Below are 21,785 nucleotides of genomic sequence, written 5' to 3' on the forward strand. Positions count from 1 at the left end.
TAGATCTCGATTCTTTAAAGACTAATCCAAAGGAGAGATTACCCATTAGAGACTTTCATCCAAATGAGCGTAATGAGATTAGAAGAGAATACCTCTGAAGAGGTCCTTGCCAACCCCGATATCATAAGTTTCCTCGACCAGATTTTTCGGGCTTAAAGCGTCATTTCATTCCTAAATGATTTAAAGGATATCATAATTGATTGGAGTATAGTGTGATAGAAGATGCAGCTTATTGTTTGTATTGTTACTTATTTCAAGATGAAGGTATTCATCAAGGTAGAAGTGATGTATTTTTAAAGTTTAGGATTTAAGAGTTGGCACAAAAAGAACAGATTAGATAAGCATGGGTCGAGCAGTATTCATAGTCAGGCAAAAAGGAAATATGAAGATCTATTAAAACAAAAACAGTCAATTCAAACTTCATTTGATAGGCAATCCAGTCAAACCAAGCTCGAATACAAAATTCGCTTGAAGGCTTCAATTGAGGTGGTGAGACTCCTATTGAATCAAGGATTGGCATTTCGTGGACATCGTGAAGATGAATCATTATTAAACAAGGGTAACTTTCTTGAGATTCTTTCATGGTATGCAGAGAGGTGCGATAAAATTCGTGATCTTGTGTTGAAAAAGGCTCCAAAGAATGATCAGTTGACTTCTCATAAAATTCAGAAAGACATTATCATTGCATGTAAAATTGAAATAGTTAAAGCAATTATGGACGATCTAAATGGAGACTTTTTTGCATTGCTAGTTGATGAATCATGTGATGTATCATGCAAAGAGCAATTAGCTATTGTCATGCGATATGTTAATAGATGTGGATCTGTGATGGAGCATTTTATTGGGATCGTTCATGTTCATAATACTACTACTTTGTGTTTAAAGAAATTAATTGTTGATTACCTTGCTCAACAATCTTTGAGTTTATCTTATGTGCATGGATAGTGCTATGATGGAGCAAGCAACATGCAAGGGGATTTACGTGGCCTCAAAACTTTGATTCAACAAGAAAGTAAATCTGCTTATTCCATTCATTGTTTTGCACACCAATTTCAATTGACTCTTGTTGCAATATCCAAAAAGTGTCTTGAAGTGGGAGAACTTGTATTGTTGGTTTCTAATGTATTGAATATAGTGGGAGATTCTTTTAAACATATGGATGATCTTCGAGAATCTCAAGCAGAAAAAGTTCAAGAGGCATTAGACATGGGTGAACTTGAAACTGGTAGGGTTTGAATCAAGAACTTGGTCTTGCTAGAGCTGCCGATACTCGTTGAGGTTCGCACTATAAATCTTTTAAGAACTTTATTTCTATGTTTGGCTCAATTATTGATGTTCTTGATACTATCGGTGTTGATGTCCGGACTTTAGAAGAAAGAGTTAAGGCAAAGGGACATCTTAGCACTTGTCAAAAATTTGAGGTTGCTTTCATGTTGCACCTAATGAGAGATGTTTTGGGGATTACAAATGAGCTTAATACATCCTTACAAAAAAAGGAGCAAGATATTGCAAATGCTATTCTACTTGTTGAAGTGGCAAAGAGACGGTTGCAAAAGCTAAAAGAAGGAGAATGGGATTCACTTATTGATAAGGTATCTGCATTTTGTGTCAAGTATAATATTTTGATACCAAACTTTGATGACCTCTATGTTAACTCTGGAAGATCTCGACGTAAAGTTACTGATTATACTATTTTACATCACTATCGTGTTGATATATTTTTTAAGATTATTGATTGGCAAGTTCAAGAACTCAATGCTCGTTTTAATAAGGTGACAACGAACTTTCTTATTGGAGTAGCTTTCTTAAATCCAGGTGACTCATTTTCCGGTTAACATGAGCGGTTGTTTGGTACCTTATGTAGAAAGAAAAATATTTAACACCATTTCTGATGAAACTATTATGAATACGTTTCAGGAAATGGAAACTCATAGAGGACAGTTGTAATAATATATTTTATTAATATATATTTTTGTTGACCTCTTTATATATTTGCTTCTTCGTATTTTGAACCCGCTTGATAAAAATTCTGGGTCCGCCACTGGTTATGGATAAGCATTACCCTAGGTAGAAGATTATCCATACCGAAAGACCCTCGACTCAACAACAGAAAAAGGAGCGATAAACAAACAATAACATCAACAAATTAATATGACAATGGAAGCAAGTGATACAATATGTAATAACAAAGATCTAGGAATACAAATATACAAGAATAATGCCCAACTACCGGTAAGAATGACTCGCCGTGTAATAACAAAGAACTAAAAATTATAAAATATAAGACTAGTACTAATACAACTGGTGAGACTAGGAGAAATTCTCGACTACCTGTCAACCCACAACCGTAATTCCCGACCTCCACACCTTCCTATCGAGAGTCATGTCCTCGGCAAGCTGAAGTAATGACATGTCATGCCTAATCACTTCTCCCCAGTACTTCTTAGGCCTCCCTCTACCCCTCCTCTGACCCGCCATGGTCAACCACTCACACCTCCTAACCTGGGCATCGGAGTCTCTCCTCTTAACATGCCCAAACCATCTCAGCCTTGATTCTCGCAACTTGCTTTCCACAGGAGCCACGCCTACCTTGTCCCTAATTACTTCATTCCTAATCTTATCTTTTTTGGTATGACCACACATCCATCTCAACATCCTTATTTTCGCTACTTTCATCTTCTGAATATGAGACTTCTCGACTGGCCGACACTCTGTTCCATACAACATAGCCGGTCTAACTATCATCTTGTAGAACTTGCCCTTGAGACTTGGTGGTACATGTATATCACATAAAACACTAGACGCGAGTCTTCATTTCATCTACCCCATTCCAATATGATGAGTAACATGCTCGTCAATCTCCTCATTACTTTGTATTACAGACCCAAGGTATTTAAAACTATCTCTCTTAGGGATGACTTGTGTATCCAACTTCATGTCCACTTCTACTTCATGCGTCCCAACACTGAACTTATACTCCAAGTATTTTATATTTTCTTCCTGCTCAACTTGAAACCTTTAGACTCCAAGGTTTGTCTCTACACCTATAGCCTAGCATTAATCCCGCATCACGTCTCGTCAATCAGCATTATGTCATCTGCAAATAACATACACTATGGTACCTCCCCTTGGATATGCCGCTTCAGTACATCCATCGCCAGAGCAAATAAAAATATGAGTCTCCTCCCACAATCCTCACCCTAGTCTTAGCTCCGTCGTATATATCTTTGATCACCCTAATGTACGCTACCGGAACTCCGCTAACCTCCAAACATCTCCATAGAACCTCCTTTGGGACTTTGTCGTAAGCTTTTTCTAGGTCAACAAACACATATGCAAGTCCTTCTTCCACTCCCTATACTGTTCTATCAATCTCCTCACATGATGAATGTTTCAGTAGTCGACCATCCTGACATGAATCAGAACATAGACACACTCCTCCTCACCCTTCTCTCCACCACCCTCTCTCACACTTTGATAGTGTGACTCAACAGTTTGATACCTCTATAGTTGTTGCAATTCTAGACATCACTCTTATTCTTGTTTAATATTTATATTTTTACTACTGAATTCATTACGTATTAAAAATAATGGGCTCGGAATGTAATATTTATTGAAATTTTGAATATCTTTTACATATATATCTAAGCCATGTATTAAAGTTATGGATGTACTTAAACTCATAGCATGTGAGCTATATTCGCCTCTGGCTGCAAGGTGCATATATTCAACGAGTCAGAAAAGGGCCACTAAGAAATTTGATGAGATGAATGAGAACATTCCTTCCTCAATCGGAGATCTCCAATTCAAGATAAGAAAGCAGTTCCCTTAAAATAGGGCTTACACAACACAAATCTAGATTAATTAGACCAATAAATTTTGAATATAAGACGATTAATACAAAAATTAATAAGCTAGAAAGGGATGGAAGTGGGTGGAAGGGTACAGAAAAGAAAAGGAGGAGAATTTGATGCGTTAAGTTGACTAGTTGAGTGCTTAACTACCAACTTAACCTTTTTGACAATTTCTAGCTCCAAGAGCAATATATGTGGATCTAATATTGAAAAAGTTGGTTGAATAGATTGAAGCCCATTTGTTCACCGTCTGCCTTTACCTAAAAGAAAAATTGTATCTACAAAAGTTGACTCATTGTGTATGGTGCCAATGGAATCCAAGAAAGCATCTCTATCCAGTAATCCTTGTTTTTTCCTAGAAACATCTGTCATATAAGACATTTCTTTTTATTTTATCTTATTTTCTTTTTACTTTTAAAAGAGACAGTTGGCTTTGAAATTTGAATTTTGTAGTAATCTTATTTCGGAGCACTCACATTTCACAGGTACGTAAATAAAAAGCAGTGACGTATGCATTATCAATGGGATCTATTCTAGACCACCTAAAATTCAAAAACAATGTCTCTGCCTTGTCTCCCACATTGTCCACACTACACCATTTTCTCCAACATTTTTGTACTGCATGTATCATTCAACAACTTAAAGAGCTTTTAAGAGAAGCACAAATTAAAGGGGCTTTTAAGCTTCAAAACTTGAAAATATATACTACGTAATGGATTATTATATGTCTTAGCCTCTTTAGGGTGGCCTGCACTTGATTACTCTCTTTTGCCGACAACCTAATTTGTTTATTCGCAGATGTTAAAAAGAAGCTTGAATTGTGTAGGGGCTCATTCATACTGCAACGTTAATGGGCTATAACTCCGACATCTGTCAATTTAGTTTATTAAACATTCTTATTAACATTGTTTAAACATCATGCATGTTTGTCATATTCTTGAAATTTATACTAGGAAATTGTAGTCTTATGTAACATAAAATAATTCAATTCTACTTCTTTTCTTTTTTAAGAGTTGTTGTTTTGTGATTCAAAACACGTTTGGAAATTTCCTTTTTAAAAATTGAAGTTATGTTTGCAATTTCATCCTATATCAGTGAAGTGCGGGGTCAAATTCCCAAAGCAGCCTCCCCTTCTGCTAATCGGCCCCTACCAAAAGAAAAAGAGTAAGATTTCGTGATGAAAGAAAAGAATTAAAAAAGTTTAACCATAACCATATTTTCACCGAAAGCTTTCAAATGTATTTTAAAAAATAATAATAATAAGATTAAGTAGAAAAAAAATAAAAGTTAAGATTAAGTGGAAAGGCTATTGGGATTTGGGAGTATGTTTTTATGAAAGCCTACCACGTTCTCATTTCTTTTTAATTCCGAAATAAAATATCATTACATGAGGAGTTGGGAGTATGTTAACCAAACTCTTTGGTGCTAACCGTAAAGACATAGTGTAATTCCAAAAGGGGGGAAGGGAGAATAGGGAACAAAAGTAAGAGGGGTTGGTTTGAGAAAAAGGGTATTTGTTGTGTAAAAAGCCTACAACGCAAATGGTGGTGTTTAAGAAAGGATGAAGAAATTTGGAAGGTTTCGGCCCCATTTTAACTTTAGACACCCACACTAGCAGTAGTTGGTTATTTACCAGGACATAGCTGACGAATTAATAGCGTTGCACAATTTGCTGAGGAGCAGAAAATATATCTTAAGATTCATCTTGTTCCCTTCTTTCGGGAATAGAAGATCAATCTTGCTACTGGACTAAAACTGTCATTTGGTTTGTTATAAATTCACAATGTGAAGAAGGGAATAAAATGTAAGTAAAGAAACAACTGGACTGGAGAATGACAGAGTAAGGCAGGGCTTTGTAAACGTATTCGTTTTAAATTATTGAAAAGGATCTTAGCTGTTTGATAATTATTGTGTATAAACAGTGGACGGGAAGATTACAAAAATCAAAATCATAGGACAAATGAATTATCCACCACTTCTGCAACGTTATCGTTTTTAACTGAATGTCTCAAATCGAAGAGCTGGCAAATTGGGACATATTGTACCTTTACCTAGATAGAAATATTCAATTGCATAAAATAGCATCGAGACATGGATATGTACATATTCGGACTACGCTTAGATGAAAATTGGAACCAACATCCAATCTTTCCAACAAACTCCGAAAGAACAGCAATCTAAATTACTATTGCCAGCAAGAGAAGGGATTAAAGAAACTGCCGTATGTATGTTACTTCAAGACAATGTTCTCTTGTTGAAAGATTCCACAGTTAAATTGGCTGTGAAAGCAGGTATTGAATTCATCTTCCGAATGAAAATATCCACCTGCAAAACACAATACCCCTACACTTTAGAAGGTTGATACCTCTCTGCAACCATTGTTATGTAGCTTAAAATAATAAAAGCTGAAAAACACTAACTACTCAAAGGATGAAAGTTGACAAGGACAAACAAGAAAAATTCATCTATAACAGTGGTAGCTAATTCGAAGAATGACAAAGATACTAGAGATTGACTTGCACAAAGGCTTATTTAAAAATCGTGGTTAAGCACCTGTCGGGATATCTCTGGCTGAGAGGTGTACGTGTTTGCCTGAAAGATCAAATGAAAGAGAGTTTAATGATCGTGCTTCTTCAAAAGTAAGAACTCAAAGGCCACCTATGTGTTTTACTAGCAATGTGCCGAACTGAAGCAATAAGGCATTGCACGAATGTTTGAAATTGACGGTAACATGTCCATCTCATGCTTCAACCCACCCCTAACATCCTAAAGCCCACAAAAAGAAAACATGGCATCTTACCAAAATGTTTGTGTTCCCTGATTCATATTCAAATTCAAGCTTTTCATCATCACTTTGAGCATAAATCGATTGAAGCATGAACCGCGTAACTGGTATTCCATCTGGACGATGGTGATCATCCATCACAATCTGACAACATAATTCCAATTATTGTTAGGTTGAGTAAAAAACGTTAAAATGGTAAAATGGTGCTAGCCTAAAAGCTAAAAGTTTCTCAATACATACTAAAGACATTAACTCAGTACTTTCAGGCGACATTTAACCCAAAGTACAACTTTTTCTGGTGCAAAAGAACTCACAAGCTACAAAAATGCTTTTCCTGAAACAAACTACCTTTTCAACCAACATTATAGTAGGAAATCATTGAGGAAGATACACCGTGCACTAAAATGAAGATGCTATTGAAGAAATGTAAACAAGATACACCCACCCTTACCTCCACTCAGAGCTTCCAGTTTTGTGTTCAAACTGGTGGAGTTAAAACACATTAATTGAGATACCAACTAGACTCTGGACAATTCTTTCTAGTGGCAAACTATATTAGGTCGAAATACAGTCATAACCCAGGAAGCAGGTAATACCTTATACCCAAAAAGTTCACAGCATGCCCTTCTGAAAACAGAGATCCTATCTGCAAAAACTGTCTTGTACCTGAAGAATTATTAAACTTAGTTTTTGACACGAATAACAAATCATTGACAATACAACTGCTGAGAAATCCTGAATTCTTTACCTCTCCTCGCGCTTTTCTAATGTTGCAATTTGCTCTTTCAACTGCATAATCTTTCCAGAAATATAAGAATCAACCAGTGTACCAACGTCAGCTGTATACTTCAAGAGGTACTAAATTAGAGACAATAAAAGGTGACAAAAAGGTCTCTCTAAGAACTGATATTTCCAATTGACACCTCAAATGCACTAACCGTTGCATAATAGAAACTAAAGAAAGGCACTTAAAATTTCACAGTAAATTGGCCAAAGAGAGCAGGAAGATTAGGGAGGAATGAAAGAGAAAAAAATACAAATTCACGTTAATACTTAATACTGCTTAACAGCTCCAATTAACAGAGCATTTAACCAGCGAATTCTATACCTCTTTTGACATCTAAAAGGATATTCTGCAAGATAAATAGCTCCATTTTTACTATCCCAACCTAGTAACAAAAGGATGATTATGCTCCAAACGAACCACCAACATTGATTGATCAATCAATTAATAATCTCAAAAAAAGTTGGGGCCGGATATATGAACCCTCCATAACTGTTCTACTAACATTGTCTGCAGAGAATTTTTCCAGACTGGTCAGGATATCAGGATATAAAATAAATATAGCCACTAGTGGCGATTCTCCACCAAAGCTCTGAACATAAGCTATCATGGAACTACATTAGACATAAACACTAAATTGAATATCGCAACTAACCTAAAAGCAAGTTATCACTAACTTCCTATAGAACATAAAGCCTAATGTGGTAGATTTTCTCCATTTTCTTTCTTCCTATCAAAGATCTAATGTAAATAACTCAACTGGTGATGATATTTGGAAACATCAAGAAAACTGCTTTTCTTTGCCATCATATTAAATCAGGTTGAAGAAAGAAGTAAATCGTTTGTTTTCCAAAGCTAAAAGCATTACATTTTGTCTTTCCTTTTTTCTCTTTTCTAAATCTTTGTAATATGTGTCTTTTGTATCTCAGGTCCAACTGATATAAATTATTGAATGTCATTCACAGACAGCAACAATGACGTAAATTCCTTGATTTATCTCATTTTTAATGACCTCTACAACTAAAACTCAATCCCAAACTATTTGGTCTGCTATATATGTTCTCAATATCCATTCCACTCGATTTGGACCAATTTATTATAAAAAGGGCAGCCCGGTGCACTAAGCTCCCGCTATGCGCGGGGTCCGGGGAATGGCCGGACCATAAGAGTCTATTGTATGCAGCTTATCCTGCTTTTCTGCAAGAGGTTGTTTCTCAATAGAACTCAATAATTTCTCTTTCTTTTTCTAATAAAGTACTCGATAATTTATCTTTTAGGATAAATTAGGGGTTCTCTAACACCGGAGGTTCTCTAAATTTTCTAGAGATATACAAACTCTCTAAACAAACAAAAATGACTTCTAACAAACTCTGAACCTAATGTAAGCGCAGCACAGTTATGCGATAATCACAACTAGCTGCATCTCCTAATTGGATCTTTTGCTTCCCTTGTGTTCTATTCTTGGCTAAGTTTACATGGATACCAAAATATTATGTACTTTTCAGACAACTATTTCCCATACAAGTCTAGTAGCTTGTTTGGCCAAGCTTCTCCAAGGGCCAAAAAGTACTTTTTTCTCAACTTAAGGCAAGCTGGAGTAGTTTCTGAGAAGCAGAAACAGTTTTGACTTTTCTTCTTACAAAAAATATCCTTAACAAGATATAGTATATTTTTGAAAAGGTATACTTGACAAGGAACCTTGAAGGGACTTTTCCCTGACATTCATGATCTGAATCAGCAACAACATGCAGTTTTAGAAGAGGTATGGACAGTTCAGGGATGGAACTTCACCTTCAGGAGAATGTTAAATGATTGGGAGATTGATAGACTGATTGAGTTCTATAGGATCTTGGAACAGTTCAGTGGCATCAATGCTAGCCAAGATCTTATCATGTGGCAAGGGAATGGACAGGGGAAGTTCTCAGTTAAGAGTGCTTACAAGGAATACAACCTATCCAACAATCAGATTGGATGCTGGCCATGGAAGATGATATGGAAAATAAAAATTCCATACAAGGTTGCTTGCTTTACATGGCTATTGGCAAAAGAAGCAGTTTTAACACAAGACAACCTAACAAAAAGAGGATTCCAATTGTGCTCTAGGTGCTACTTATTTGGAGAGCAGGCAGAGACAATTAACCATCTCTTTTTGCATTGCAAATTCACTATACAGATATGGAGGATTTTCATCAGTCTAAGAGGAATTCCATGGGCAATGCCGGGAAGAATCCTTGATATTCTAGCTAGCTGGAATAAAGAGGGTGCATTTTCGAGAGACAGAGAGATGGAGAATTGTCCCAGCTTGTATATGGTGGACAGTCTGGGAAGAGAGAAACCAAAGATGCTTTGAAGAAATGTTCAGCAACATCCAGAAGATAAAGATGAAGTGTTTAGCTCTTTTTTATTTTTGGTGTAAAGGAAAATTTTTGGAGGATCATGAATCCATTTTAGATGCCCTAGATTCATTGTAAGAAGAACAAGGGCGAATAGTGTCCTTTTTGTTTAGTTTTGTATGGGCACTCACATTGTAATTATGGGTGACTTCACAATTTCAGTGAAGTCTTTATATTAATATACAAAATTGTTACCTTCTCAAAAAAAAAAGGTATACTTGAAGTGTCTAAATGAAGAATACCCTTAACAAGATATAGTATATACCAAAATAACCTTACTTATTTTAAACCTAGAACTTAAGATATTAATGTATAAGTATTTTTTCTTATTTTTAGGATAGCTTTCTAATATATAGTAACTTCAGGGGTGAATACTTTTATATTTGTTGAATGATTTTTTAATATATTTAAATCATCTTAAAAGAATTAAAGTCCTATTTAATTTTATTTTCATATTTTACTTAATTAAAATTAAAAGATTTAATCATTATCTTTAATAATAAATTTTTGAGATTATTTATGTACTTATAATATTAGCTACTCCCTATGTTTCAATTTAGATAAGGTAGTTTGATTCGGTACGGAGTTTAAGGAGGAAAAAAAGAAGACTTTTGAAACTTGTGGTCTTAAAAGCTTAAGGAGTAAAAGCTTTGTGAGGCCATGGCATTTGTGTGATTATAAAAGTTTCTCATTAAGGGTAAAATGGGTAAAATGAAGAGTTTAAAGTTGAAATATTTCCAATTGTAGAAATGTGTCATTCTTTTTGGAACGGACTAATAAGAAAAGCGTGTCATCTAAATTGAAACAGAAGGAGCACTATTAAGTAAATCTATTCATGTCCTTATTCGTAATTTGATACTTAGAACACTTTTTGAAAAGCTTGGCCAAATACAAATTATTGCTCAAAAATATTTTTCAGATTGATTAACCAAAATACAAACTGCTTCTCTCCAAAAGTACTTTTTCGAAACACACTTTTGGAAAAAGCACTTTTCAAAATAAGCTGATTTTTCCAGCTTGGCCAAACAAGCTATAGGTCTATGTCATCCCTTTTAACACCTTCAGTGATTCATTCTGCGGCGCCTACTGATTAATACGTCTGGAGAGATAGTCAAATCATCTCAGACTACATTCTCTCATTTTTACACTACATTCTCTCATTTTTACTCTCTGAGTGACTACTTATATTTTCTTTCGCTGGTGATGATTTCTAACCTTACATGACATCTATCCATCTTAACATCTGCACAAGATCCATCTTGTAAATATCTATTCAACCTTGGAGGCCTAATAATCACTCCAAAACTAGTGCTATCTAAATACACACATTCTTTCTTTAACTTCTAATTGGAAAAGTAATCAACATCATAGTACCAAGAGTTCTGTGAGTCAACCAGCTTAAACCAGCCTAAATGAGGAATTTTTCCAAGTAGATCTATGATTTGATAAATCACTTCTGAGTTCCATAGTATATATAAACGATGAATCCATTAAAGGGAAACCCCACTCCAATTTGTTGGAAAAATTCTAATAACAATTCGAATGACGGACCAAATTCTCAACCAAAACGAGAGCCAAGGAGCACAAGACTAGAATAGTATAAGATAACTCAATAACAGTCTGTTAAATAATACGAAAAGGAATTGAATACCAACAAAGTACAGGCACACAAGTACTTAAAATTGAAATTGTATGCACCTGACTGCTCTTTTAACTCTTGAACAGCCAGTAACTTCTCTTTTGTCTTCTGCAACTCGTTTTGAAGAGCCTCTATTGTCTGTTTTGCCTCACTTTCAACTCCCAGGGTGTTGACCATTCGCAAGACTTTAGTATTGGCAGATGAATAGTCTCCATGCCCTAACTGCAAGGTGACCAAAAGTAACATAAGGATACTAAATATGAGTTATAGCTTATAACATTAAAAAATTTCCCTAACATTGAAAAAATGCTCTAAAGCACCAATAATGATTCAATTTTTTTTTATTCCCCTCCCCTTTGATCCCTCTTTGTTGGAGCTATTGCTCCTTTGGTGACTCTAACCCACGACCCAGGGGTTGTAGGTGGGGGGTGCTGAGCAACCCCCTCTTGTCATGATTCATTCATAGTAAAAGACACACAAGTGAGTATTCCACAACAGCATAACGAACAGAAAAAGAAAAAAAAGGTAATTTTGGCAGCAGATTGCATTCTCATTGCCGTTAAAATAGGCATTAGGTAGATAAAAAAGAATGCCAAAGAGATAAGTCAGCATGGTACGAAGCAATTTTTGCATCGAGTCCATCAAAATGTATAACATAATTCCACAGACAAAAGGTTCACTTAGCAGCAGTCAAGTAGTTTGACCTACAAAGCATATCAAGGAAACAAAGAAGTGTCACTGCATCTTCGATGAAAGCGGCAAAACATCTAGCGCATAATTTCAGCATCATGAATGGGATTTAGCATATGATAAGATGGACATAAATGATAAAACAAAAGGAAGACATGAAATTTCTAAAATTCTGTAGTATAAAAGATTATATTCCTACCAAGTTCTTTTGTACTAACTCGCTCAAGTGTATTGAGAAGTCATAAGCTGGATAACCATGCATGTACCAGCATCTTAAAAGGTCTTTTTAAAGATATCTAAATGTGAAATTCTTATGCTTCATGGACGGAAAGCATCCCAGTAGCATTTCCTGCCAGGGCGTTGTCACTTGTTTGAAAAATATATTTTAAGAAAAATCCAAAAGACAACAGTACAAAGTCTGTAACCCAGAAAACAACCTTGGACTCCAAGAGAGCTATCGCAGAACGTAAGCGGTCACCCTCCCTCTCCAAAGATCTTATTCTTCTAGCTTCATTATTTAGTTTCTCGCTGAGCAAATTTATTTCGTTCAGCTGACGAATATTAACTTCTTTTTGTTCAGATAAACTGCTCTCCAATTCCTTTATAGAGTTTTCTTTCTTGGCAAGAGATGCTTCAAGCCCCTGTAGTCAGGAAATAACTACCACAATTAGGTAAAGAACAAGCAATAGAGGTAATTCATCAAAGGGAAAAAAGGACACGGACTATAACCTGAAGAATAGCTCCACTGACCACTTCATGCCCGCTTTCAACACTCTTTTGCTTCCTCAAGTCCTCAACGACATTTTTTAAACGATCCTTTTCCTCTATAACAGCAGCAAGCTACAAAGAAATTTGAGATCAAATACATCACAAGTTAAAAAGCACACAGAAGGCTACGAAAAGGTAACTCCGAAACTACAGCCATAGGGTTATCAAAAGAAGGTAGCCTAATTTTGTACAAACAATACACTATTTGGGAACAGTGATATCAATACAAATCCTAAGAAGGACTTGGTTTATTAAAACATACTGGCCTAAACTCCAAGCTAGGAATCAAGAAGAAACAAAGATCACAGGGAAGATGGGAAAGCAATTTTACAGCAACTAATTTCTCCAACATCAAATGGAAAACATGCTAACCTTCAACTTGATCCTCTTGATCTCTGATTTGGAAGATTCCGCGCTCTCCTTTGCAAGTGCAGCCTCACTCTCTGCTTTCCTTTTCTCGAGCTCAGCAGTGTCCAGTGCCACCTCCATTTGCTTAAGTCGAGCCTGGACCTCACCCGCCTTAGTCATGCTATCAAGCACTTCTCTGTTTCCCAGAAAAGTAAACGAACTCTTGAATATCAATTAAAAGGGACAAAAGCACGGCAAGAAAATCATGCAATTTAAACCCCAATACATCTGAGAAAAAGGGGGTAGAAACTATTTTCATCCTTTCTCCTTTTTCCTTTTCTCAATAAGTCAAGTTTCACATAAAGCAATTGTGTCTCTTAGTACTAACCACTGTAATAAAAGACAAAAGATAAGTGTAGGAAATCAAAAAACTGGAAATTTTGAGATGGTAAAGTTTGAGTTACCCTAACTAAAGCAACTTTGTTAAGGTGTAAAAGATGTGCATCATCTTACTAACTTAATATGCATGAAATCTACAGGTATACTTCCTACATCTACATCTATGAATGTTTCAACACAATCAATCGACATTAATTGGGACTAAAACTTTGTCAGTTTGCAGGATGTGCACATTATACTATTGAAGCAAAAACGGCAATGATTACCCAAAGAAAAAGAACAGGAAGGACAGAATTTCCTCCGTAGTTTAAAATTAGACAATTAAGAGCAAGTAGTTAACCTAAAGCTAGAGTAAGTAGTTAGGCTAAAGCTATCCAAATCAACAAAAGAGCTCCTAATGGATGTAATCTTAAGCATCAATGAAGAGCATGAAGTTAGAAACAAACCTCATCAGAAAACATCCTTGCTACAGAACAAGAAAAACTTTAGTAAGCACCAAAATGAAGAGAAAAAAAGGAATCAAGTTGACAGCTTACCTCTGCAGAGCTGCAAACTTGGGAGGCACATCATCAGCACATGATGCACCAGGGATGTCTTTAATCATTGATTTCCATGTAATTAGTTCATCCTCTAACTTCTTCATATCTCCTTGAAGATCTGCGAATTTTAGCAGCTCCGATTCTGCCCTCTCTCTCCGGCCCTTTTCCTCAAGTAGTTTTACCTTCAACAACTCGATGTTTTCATGAGATGACCTCAGCTTTCTTGCTTCACGTACTTCAGCCTCCTGATGACGGGATCATGACATATCAGTCAAACATCTGCTTACCCAAAGTTAAAATTCTTTATAGTAAAAATGAGGCACCGAAAAGAAATGTTCTGACAAGTGGTAACCGGTGGGATAGTCATGCCAGTTTGGCCAGCATAATTCAAAAAATTCAGGAGAGCAAAATAACTTCAAGATATGAGATCAATCTGTCACCTCCTTTATAGCAATCTCATGAAAGCTAAAAGGAAAAAAGCTTCCTATGGTTTGGAAACTAATCGAGAAACTAGCAATTTACACAGCTTATTGTGGAATTATTCTCTTAATAAAAGTTCTTTTTCCAACGATCACTCTATTAGCTTGAAATGATTATGTTAGTCATGGCCCAGCGAACACGAATTTCTAATTATTGTAAGTGCTAGTATTAGCTCTCACTTAACTTGCAACTTAAAGGACAGTGGCGGATGTAGCATGTAAACAACGGGTTCAAGGATTTCCCCCATGGAGTGTGTGTGTGTGTGTGTGTGTGTGTGTGTGTGTGTGTGTAATATATATGTGTAAATTATTAACCCATTATTTCTAAATTATAATAGGTTCACTGGTAAAAACCTAAAGGTGTTGAATCCATCAAACTAAAATCCTGGATCCACCTCTACTCGAAGAACTGACAAAAAGCATTGAGAATTGCACATTGGAACAATAAGAATGAGGATATAACTTACACAGTTCCTAAGTTCTTCCTGCAAATGCTTCACCAAAACGTTGTCACTAGAACAACCTTCTTGAAATGTGAAATTTGACAGTTTCTTCTCTGCTTCAATTCTCTGCTGGACACACTGAAAAAAAAAACAGAAAATTGTAATTTCATTATAATTCAATATTGCCAAACATGGTAAACTAACAAACAGAAGAAACATGCAAGACCACAGTCTGACATCGCAGATAATGTAATATCCGAATGCATGTCCTTCAATTGTTAACCTACATAACAAATATGGCATTAACCAGATACTAGTTCAAAAATTACTGACATAGCGACTAACTATGCCATAGAAGCAACATTAGGACAGGGTAAATGCATATTTAGTTTATTTATAACTTCCATAGATCATGAGACAACTGCAACTAAAAACTCTAGGCACTCTGCCACACTACATATTTCCCCTGAAAAGTTTTTACGTTATATGCTAATCAATATATGCCAAGCAAAGACATGCACGACTGCAAAAACAAGAATCCGTTCCATTTCAAAAGATCAAATACTAAAGACTTTAAGTACCAATCCACACATGCAAATCTAGAGGACCTATTTTGTGGAATACCCATTCCATAACAGTTAACACCCGTGTTTTCTGTAAAAGGCCATTCCCGTCTCCCAGTTAGACCTTCACTTTCAAATGAAGCAGTAAATGTCGTGTTGCAAGTCCATAGAGGAACTCATTGGTCGACATTCAACAACTTATGCAAACGCATTTTAAAAATCAAAAAACTTCATGATAAAAAACAAAAACAAAAAAAAATTAGATAGACCTCCACTCTGCTTGCTCCAGCATACGCTTGTGTGGCTTCACGGGTGACATTTAAGACAAACAAAGCAGTTATTCTAGGATAGAAGATGCATTGACCTCATCAAGTCTCTTCCTTAGTTCTTCCAGCTGCTCCTTCAGCAGAACTGACTCTTTCTCAGCATTGGCAGCTCTGAATTCCATTCTTTCAAGCTACATAAAAGCAGATTAGATTTTGGATATAACACTTGATTCCATATATAACACTATGTATATTTCATTGAACTTCATGCAGAGCAAGCTTGCAACGTTAAACATTAGTTGTAAAACTAGCACCTTTATTTAATTTCACACACAGCAACTTCTTACATTTTTACTTATTTTTGTGACAGAAAACTTGGATTCACTTTTCAGCTGCTCCAGATCATTCTGCAGGCGACTTTTCTCTCTTTCTATGCTTTCCGACACACTACTAAGCTTTCTCTCTAGAAGACTTGCTTTCTCTTCTGATGCAGCCGCTGACGTCTCAGCTTTTTTACGAAGATTCATCTCATGTTGGAACTTCCCCTACAAGACAATGAGATAGTTGATAAAATATATCATAGACTACTACGAGATAATCTAGAAAGTTATAAAGATTAAGTTCCTTGAGAATTCATAAAAGCTACCAAAGAAAGGCTCGAATAGAAAAATGAATAACTTAAGATAAGTCTCCATCCATGCCATTCAGCAGTTAAATGATAAATCCCCTGCGACACGTTTACATTCTGACGCGGGCTATGTTGCTACAGATTGTTACTTTAAAAAGAACTAACAGAAAACACCTGCTTTCATTCTGCTTATACGTCTTCTCATATTTAAGGATTCCAGAATTGGGGGAATGTTTGACTTATGACCAAAGTATGGCTTGCGTTGAGCATTGAGGACCAAGCCAGCACACATCAACAAACAATGTAGATGTACACATTATAAGTCATAAATCAGTGTCAATACAATGACAACTTGAATATTACGGTCTCTGCTACCTTTTTTTCATTTGGAAGCAAAAAATGTAATAAAGTTAGAGAATCATGTAATCAAAGTAAGATAATGTCTGGCTCGCTTCGTACTTCTCAGGATCTCATCTTGACATATAATCAAACTTATTGGCAGGAGGAATATGCTTATTGTCCTCAGACCATGATTTTTTTTCTATTCACCAATAGGGATCTCTCCTAAGAAACTCTTATAAAAAATAAAAAAAGATATCTAAGAATCTGTTTCTCTTCCTTGGCATATTTATCGTATATTAAAGTCACTTACCAAAAATATTTGCGTATATTTAAGTTAGTTTTACAAATTAGACCAAATAAATTACAATGAACTCGTACATCAGCATAAAAACATGACACGAACCAACGAGAACCCACTGATTCATCTCAAGAATGTGACATAAAGGAAAGGAAAATTATACAAATAATGGGATATAACAAAACATCTAGCACCTCAAGTTCACTGTACAGCTGCAACTGTTTTCTGAGCCGTTCTTGAGAGGCGTTGACCTCCTTCAATAGCTGGTCCTGCAGAGCCTCTTCACGCCCTTTAGCAGCAGCTAGTTCTTGCTCTGAATTGAGGAATTGATCCCGAAATTTCTTCCTTTCAGCATCTGCATGTGCAATTCATGTCATCATGCAAATTAAAATCAATACAGTCACTGAAGGGGTCATTGCCCGATTAGTTGAATTTCAAACCATATAGTCATTGTCCTTCCTGTGGAGAAAAGGGTTACTGGTGAATAGAAATAAAAACAGAATTTAATAAATACAAAGGAAATTACCAAAGTATAAAAAAAAAACCATGCTTTAGTTACTAAAGAGGGTCAACACATGATTAGGAGACAAAAGAAATTCAAAGGAAAATAATATTATTCCAAGTAGAGTAACATCTGCTCTCCATAATAGTGCCAACTTCGTAATGAAAGCTAGAATTTCCCCAGATTATGGTTATACCTATCTATATAACGAAAAATTCCATAGTTAGACAACTGTAAAATTTGTAAACCAAACTTTTGGCGCATTAGGACAATGTTATACAATATTAGCATGCTAATATTCTTATTGATCCGTACAGAGTGATCTATATTAAAGGAGACTGCAGATGTGCTGGAGTCCCACGTAAAAAAGAAAGTAAGAAACAAGAACAAAACATGAAATATCAAGGATCTAGAAGAGATAAAGCAAAATTTAACTCTTCACACCACCTAGGCACTCACCAAAAATTAGAACGATTCTAATGCAAAGTTCAGCCAAACTTTCAGAAGTTGCTAGTTTTTTGGTAAAGTTGCTTTGTTTATCGGTTAAGTTGCTAGTTCTCACACATAAATTTACAAAAAGAGAAGATAGCTTTAACAATTGCAATCAGGGGAACAATTGGACCGTACAAATAAGATTAGTTTAGCAAAGGAGCAAATTGTAGCTCTGCTTTACAGATGTTTCTACCATAGAACTCCGATGGCTTAAAAAATCAGAATATCTTAGTTGTCCGGTGCATAAACTTGTGCAGTCGAAGTAGGTAAATTTTTAAGCAGACTGTTGAAAGGACAAGGGGAAACAAAGCATGAAACTAGTCAACCATATTCAAAGAATTGCATACTGATGACTCACCAGCTTTAAGATAATCATCGTTTAGTGTTTCAAGTTTGGATTGGGAATCACGAGCTTGCTTTTCTGCACTGCTTAAGGCATCAAAAAACTCTGATTTCACCTGATAATGAAAAATTTGTATAGAAATAAGCAAATTCATGAAGAAAAACCATAAGAACTGAGTACAAAGAATCAACAAGGACCCATCGAGCAGTCATTAATAAACACAAGAGACATATGAATGCTAACTTGCAGGAATATCTTAGTTAGCTTTGAGGTCTTCCATTATCTTCTGTCATTCGGTGTAATCAATGAAAGGAAAAACTGCATATAGGTCCTATCATTCATACCGACTTGGAAATCATCTTTATACTTCAGCAAAATAAACAAGGAACGAAAGAAGGGGGGAGGGTTGATGAAAGATATAGTAATAGTAAATGAGATTAACACCTAAGTGAAGAAAAATTAGCAATTACGGAATCCCAACTACATAATCAAAGAAAAATTAGCAATTACGGAATAACTACATAATCAAAACATCATATGTGCACCATCACTAAACTTTCACAATAAAAAGCTCCAACTAAAATTCAAAATAAAGTCAATCTACCAAATCATATATCACCATCCAAAAAACAACATATCAAATCATCACAAAAAGTATCTATCCAAAGTAGAACCTCAACCAACTTAAAATGTTGCATTATCATCAACGCAATTACACAATAATAGCAAAGTAGGAGGGTCTCCCTGAAAAGATGTGTAAGTTTTGAGATTTTCTCCTTGGCCACCTTGCGGCTTGTCTAGTAACAATATACTTAGACTTTTGCTGTTGTGTATTTGAGTTGAAATGAGAATTTCTTTACATGCTTGAACAGAAATGAGGACAACGATCTTTTTTCATTTTTTGACTTTGTATTCACTAATTGGTCTTGTTTTGATAGTTGTGATGTCGTGAGTTCATTTGTTTTTATTGTGATTTGGAACATATCCATCTTGACTGAATCATGTGACATGTGTGGTGACAAATATGATACCGGAGCCAGATTGGAGCAGTACAATAGTGGGGCAAACAAACCTCAGTGTAGGTTGAGTCCCTAGGGGATGTATGTGATGCCCATGACAGAGCCAGGCTACTGAGGGCGCATCAAATAGAAGGACTAGCACGCTTCTAGGTTGGCAAGCTTCCGAAGAATGGGTTAATATGACACCTTAAGAAAATCCTACGAAAAGGGATATATGAGTGAAGTGTTATATAAGACAGCACAAATTCACATGGCATGCGCACTTTTGGGCTCAATGATGGCATTGTCTGAAGGAAAAATACATGAAGTCTGTTTGGCCAAAGCGGACAATACGCTCCATAGACTTGGGCTATGACGAATATATGCGCTCCAAAAAAGATTAGCTCAATTCGAGTTCATTAATATGTACTTATAACTTTTTTATAAAACAAGAAGATTTTATCAATGAAGGGCATAAAACACCTGTATACAAGTGGCAAACCGAAAAGTAGAAAAGAGTGTACTAAGTTTATGAGACGAGCTTTACAGGTGATTAATTCGTCATCTAGTCGTTCGGCTTCAAGTTGACTCAAGAATCAATTAGGTAGTTGGCATACACATCCAAAACAAAATTCACTAGCAAATGAATAAAGCACGAATATAAAGCTCAGTAAGGAATTAACCCAAGCTCGTAAGACCATTTACCCTATATGTCTTAACTCTTTTAACATAAATTAATAAGCACCCGCAATAGCGATAGTTTCCCAGAAATGATCCTCAAGAGAGTGGCGAATGAATGAATACCATTTGGCGGCATTGGTAAGTGCAGAGCATTTGGTCTGAAGTTTCAGGATGATCGTGGGAAGATTCAGGTAACGGCGTATCCTCGTAGATGATGAGCTGCCGATTGCCGGAGTTGGGACTGCCATCTTCAGGTTGCTTGCTCTGCGCCCTTCGCTTCAATGGTGGTGTTCTCAGCATCATGATTCCTTCCTTTTTTCCTTTCACGGGCTCAGCGCGATCCTAGGGTTTTGAGTACACTATCTGAATCGCCTGTCTGTTGATATATATCTCTGATTAATGATGTATCTAGCGCTTTTGAAATGAAGCTAGGAGGAGTAGGGGTGTTCGTCGATCACTACCCTACTTTAGTTATTTTCCGCATTACATTTCTTAAAATGTTGTGCCAATAGTGTAACTAATTAATTTCGGTACGCTTTCGTTTTTATCGGTATACAGTCATACACGTTAATATTATTAATTAAAGTACTCGAAAATATAAAATTAAAAATATTTGTTGGCAAAAATTTTATCCAAAACCAACATATATCAACTAAGAGAGAAAAAATTATACATAAAAAAATAAATTTGATCATTAGAAATATCTTGTTACTTGTTTAGATTTAATTGATGAATTTAGAGAGTAAAGTAAAGTAAAATTTTAGATTTCTTATATTTATGTTATTAACTAATAATATGTGTATTGTGTAATATAATATATATTTTAATACGATATCGGTATTTTGGTATTTTATTTTAAAATATTAAATAACTTATCTAATACTAATTTTTTTTAAAACTTAAACCAAATATCATATCTAATACCAAAATATCAATACCAAATATCAAAAAATTTGATTTCGATACGTTGATTCGATATTTACCAAACTAAGGTGGATTATTTCGAAAAGTGAGGCGCCAATTGGTGATTTAGTGGATCGGATTCGGGGACCCATACTGAACCGACTATTGATGACCCGATCCATTAAGGGATCGGACTGATCTCCGTTTCCTAGGGCAAGTGCTACTTGCAGGCATTGATGAAACACGATCGATTGCCAAACCCTATCCGTTTTCTTTTTGTTCTTTTTGTTTCAATATTTTTTAAAAAAAAATTGTAAGAAAAAATAATGATTGAATATATTCAAATTGGTTATATAAAGGGTGCATTTGTTTGTGAGTTTCAAGTAATTACAATAAGAAAATATCACTTTGACATTATATGATCATGTGTGGGCATATATAGTAGGTTAATGCGATAAAAAGAAACGGGATAAATCTAAAATCACTTGAAATAAAAAAAAAAATTAAAGGACTTGTATAATTTCTTGAGATACATGCAGCCTCAATAAAAGACAAGGCACAGAGAAAAAAATCTATATAAGAAATACCTATTAAATAAGAGTATAGTTTACTTATGTTGGTACTTTTTACATCTTATATTTTTTAGGA

The 21,785-nt window shown here is 35.5% G+C and overlaps 3 protein-coding genes across 5 annotated transcripts; 2 read left to right on the forward strand and 1 right to left on the reverse strand.

Moving 5' to 3' along the window:
* The first annotated feature begins 222 nt into the window (after positions 1 to 222).
* LOC142173723 (uncharacterized) lies at positions 223 to 1,236 on the forward strand. The gene is made up of 3 exons (XM_075239357.1): positions 223 to 287; positions 432 to 825; positions 946 to 1,236. Exons 1-3 carry the CDS (start codon positions 223 to 225, stop codon positions 1,234 to 1,236), a joined length of 750 nt encoding a protein of 249 aa, XP_075095458.1.
* Positions 1,237 to 1,313: 77 nt separating this feature from the next.
* LOC107818815 (uncharacterized) lies at positions 1,314 to 1,835 on the forward strand. The gene has a single exon (XM_016644862.1). The coding sequence runs from the start codon at positions 1,314 to 1,316 to the stop codon at positions 1,833 to 1,835; it is 522 nt and encodes a 173-aa protein (XP_016500348.1).
* Positions 1,836 to 5,751: 3,916 nt separating this feature from the next.
* LOC107818818 (mitotic spindle checkpoint protein MAD1) lies at positions 5,752 to 20,753 on the reverse strand. 3 transcript variants are annotated; one of them, XM_016644864.2, is made up of 16 exons: positions 20,358 to 20,753; positions 18,571 to 18,670; positions 17,413 to 17,573; positions 16,298 to 16,495; positions 16,049 to 16,141; positions 15,146 to 15,259; positions 14,197 to 14,444; positions 13,286 to 13,457; positions 12,875 to 12,985; positions 12,583 to 12,786; positions 11,515 to 11,677; positions 7,388 to 7,478; positions 7,236 to 7,305; positions 6,655 to 6,783; positions 6,408 to 6,446; positions 5,752 to 6,179 (listed from the first exon to the last, which is right to left on the reverse strand). In XM_016644864.2, the coding sequence occupies exons 1-16, from the start codon at positions 20,535 to 20,537 to the stop codon at positions 6,090 to 6,092; spliced, it is 2,163 nt and encodes a 720-aa protein (XP_016500350.2). In that variant the 5' UTR covers positions 20,538 to 20,753; the 3' UTR covers positions 5,752 to 6,089. The 3 variants fall into 3 exon arrangements, 2 of the variants coding, with proteins under 2 accessions (XP_016500350.2, XP_016500353.2); XR_012702963.1 differs by having other exon boundaries at positions 5,789 to 6,179; positions 7,388 to 7,437; XM_016644867.2 differs by lacking the exons at positions 5,752 to 6,179; positions 6,408 to 6,446 and having other exon boundaries at positions 7,388 to 7,428.
* Positions 20,754 to 21,785: the final 1,032 nt, after the last annotated feature.

This window comes from Nicotiana tabacum, chromosome 19 (assembly GCF_000715075.1).
Source record: "Nicotiana tabacum cultivar K326 chromosome 19, ASM71507v2, whole genome shotgun sequence".
NCBI classification, from domain to species: Eukaryota; Viridiplantae; Streptophyta; class Magnoliopsida; order Solanales; family Solanaceae; genus Nicotiana; species Nicotiana tabacum.

What these genes read in the sequence shown, in the direction of transcription:
- LOC142173723 (XM_075239357.1), top strand. Translation starts at nt 223, where the DNA reads ATGCAGCTTATTGTTTGTATTGTTACTTATTTCAAGATGAAGGTATTC. An exon ending in TTCATCAAGGTAGAAGTGAT is followed by an intron (nt 288 to 431) that starts GTATTTTTAAAG and finishes TTCATTTGATAG; the next exon opens with GCAATCCAGTCAAACCAAGC. An exon ending in ATGTTAATAGATGTGGATCT is followed by an intron (nt 826 to 945) that starts GTGATGGAGCAT and finishes GTGCATGGATAG; the next exon opens with TGCTATGATGGAGCAAGCAA.
- LOC107818815 (XM_016644862.1), top strand. Translation starts at nt 1,314, where the DNA reads ATGTTTGGCTCAATTATTGATGTTCTTGATACTATCGGTGTTGATGTC.
- LOC107818818 (XM_016644864.2), bottom strand. Translation starts at nt 20,537, where the DNA reads ATGATGCTGAGAACACCACCATTGAAGCGAAGGGCGCAGAGCAAGCAA. An exon ending in AGCTGTACAGTGAACTTGAG is followed by an intron (nt 16,496 to 17,412) that starts GTGCTAGATGTT and finishes ATTGTCTTGTAG; the next exon opens with GGGAAGTTCCAACATGAGAT. An exon ending in TAAGGAAGAGACTTGATGAG is followed by an intron (nt 15,260 to 16,048) that starts GTCAATGCATCT and finishes TTTTTTTTTCAG; the next exon opens with TGTGTCCAGCAGAGAATTGA.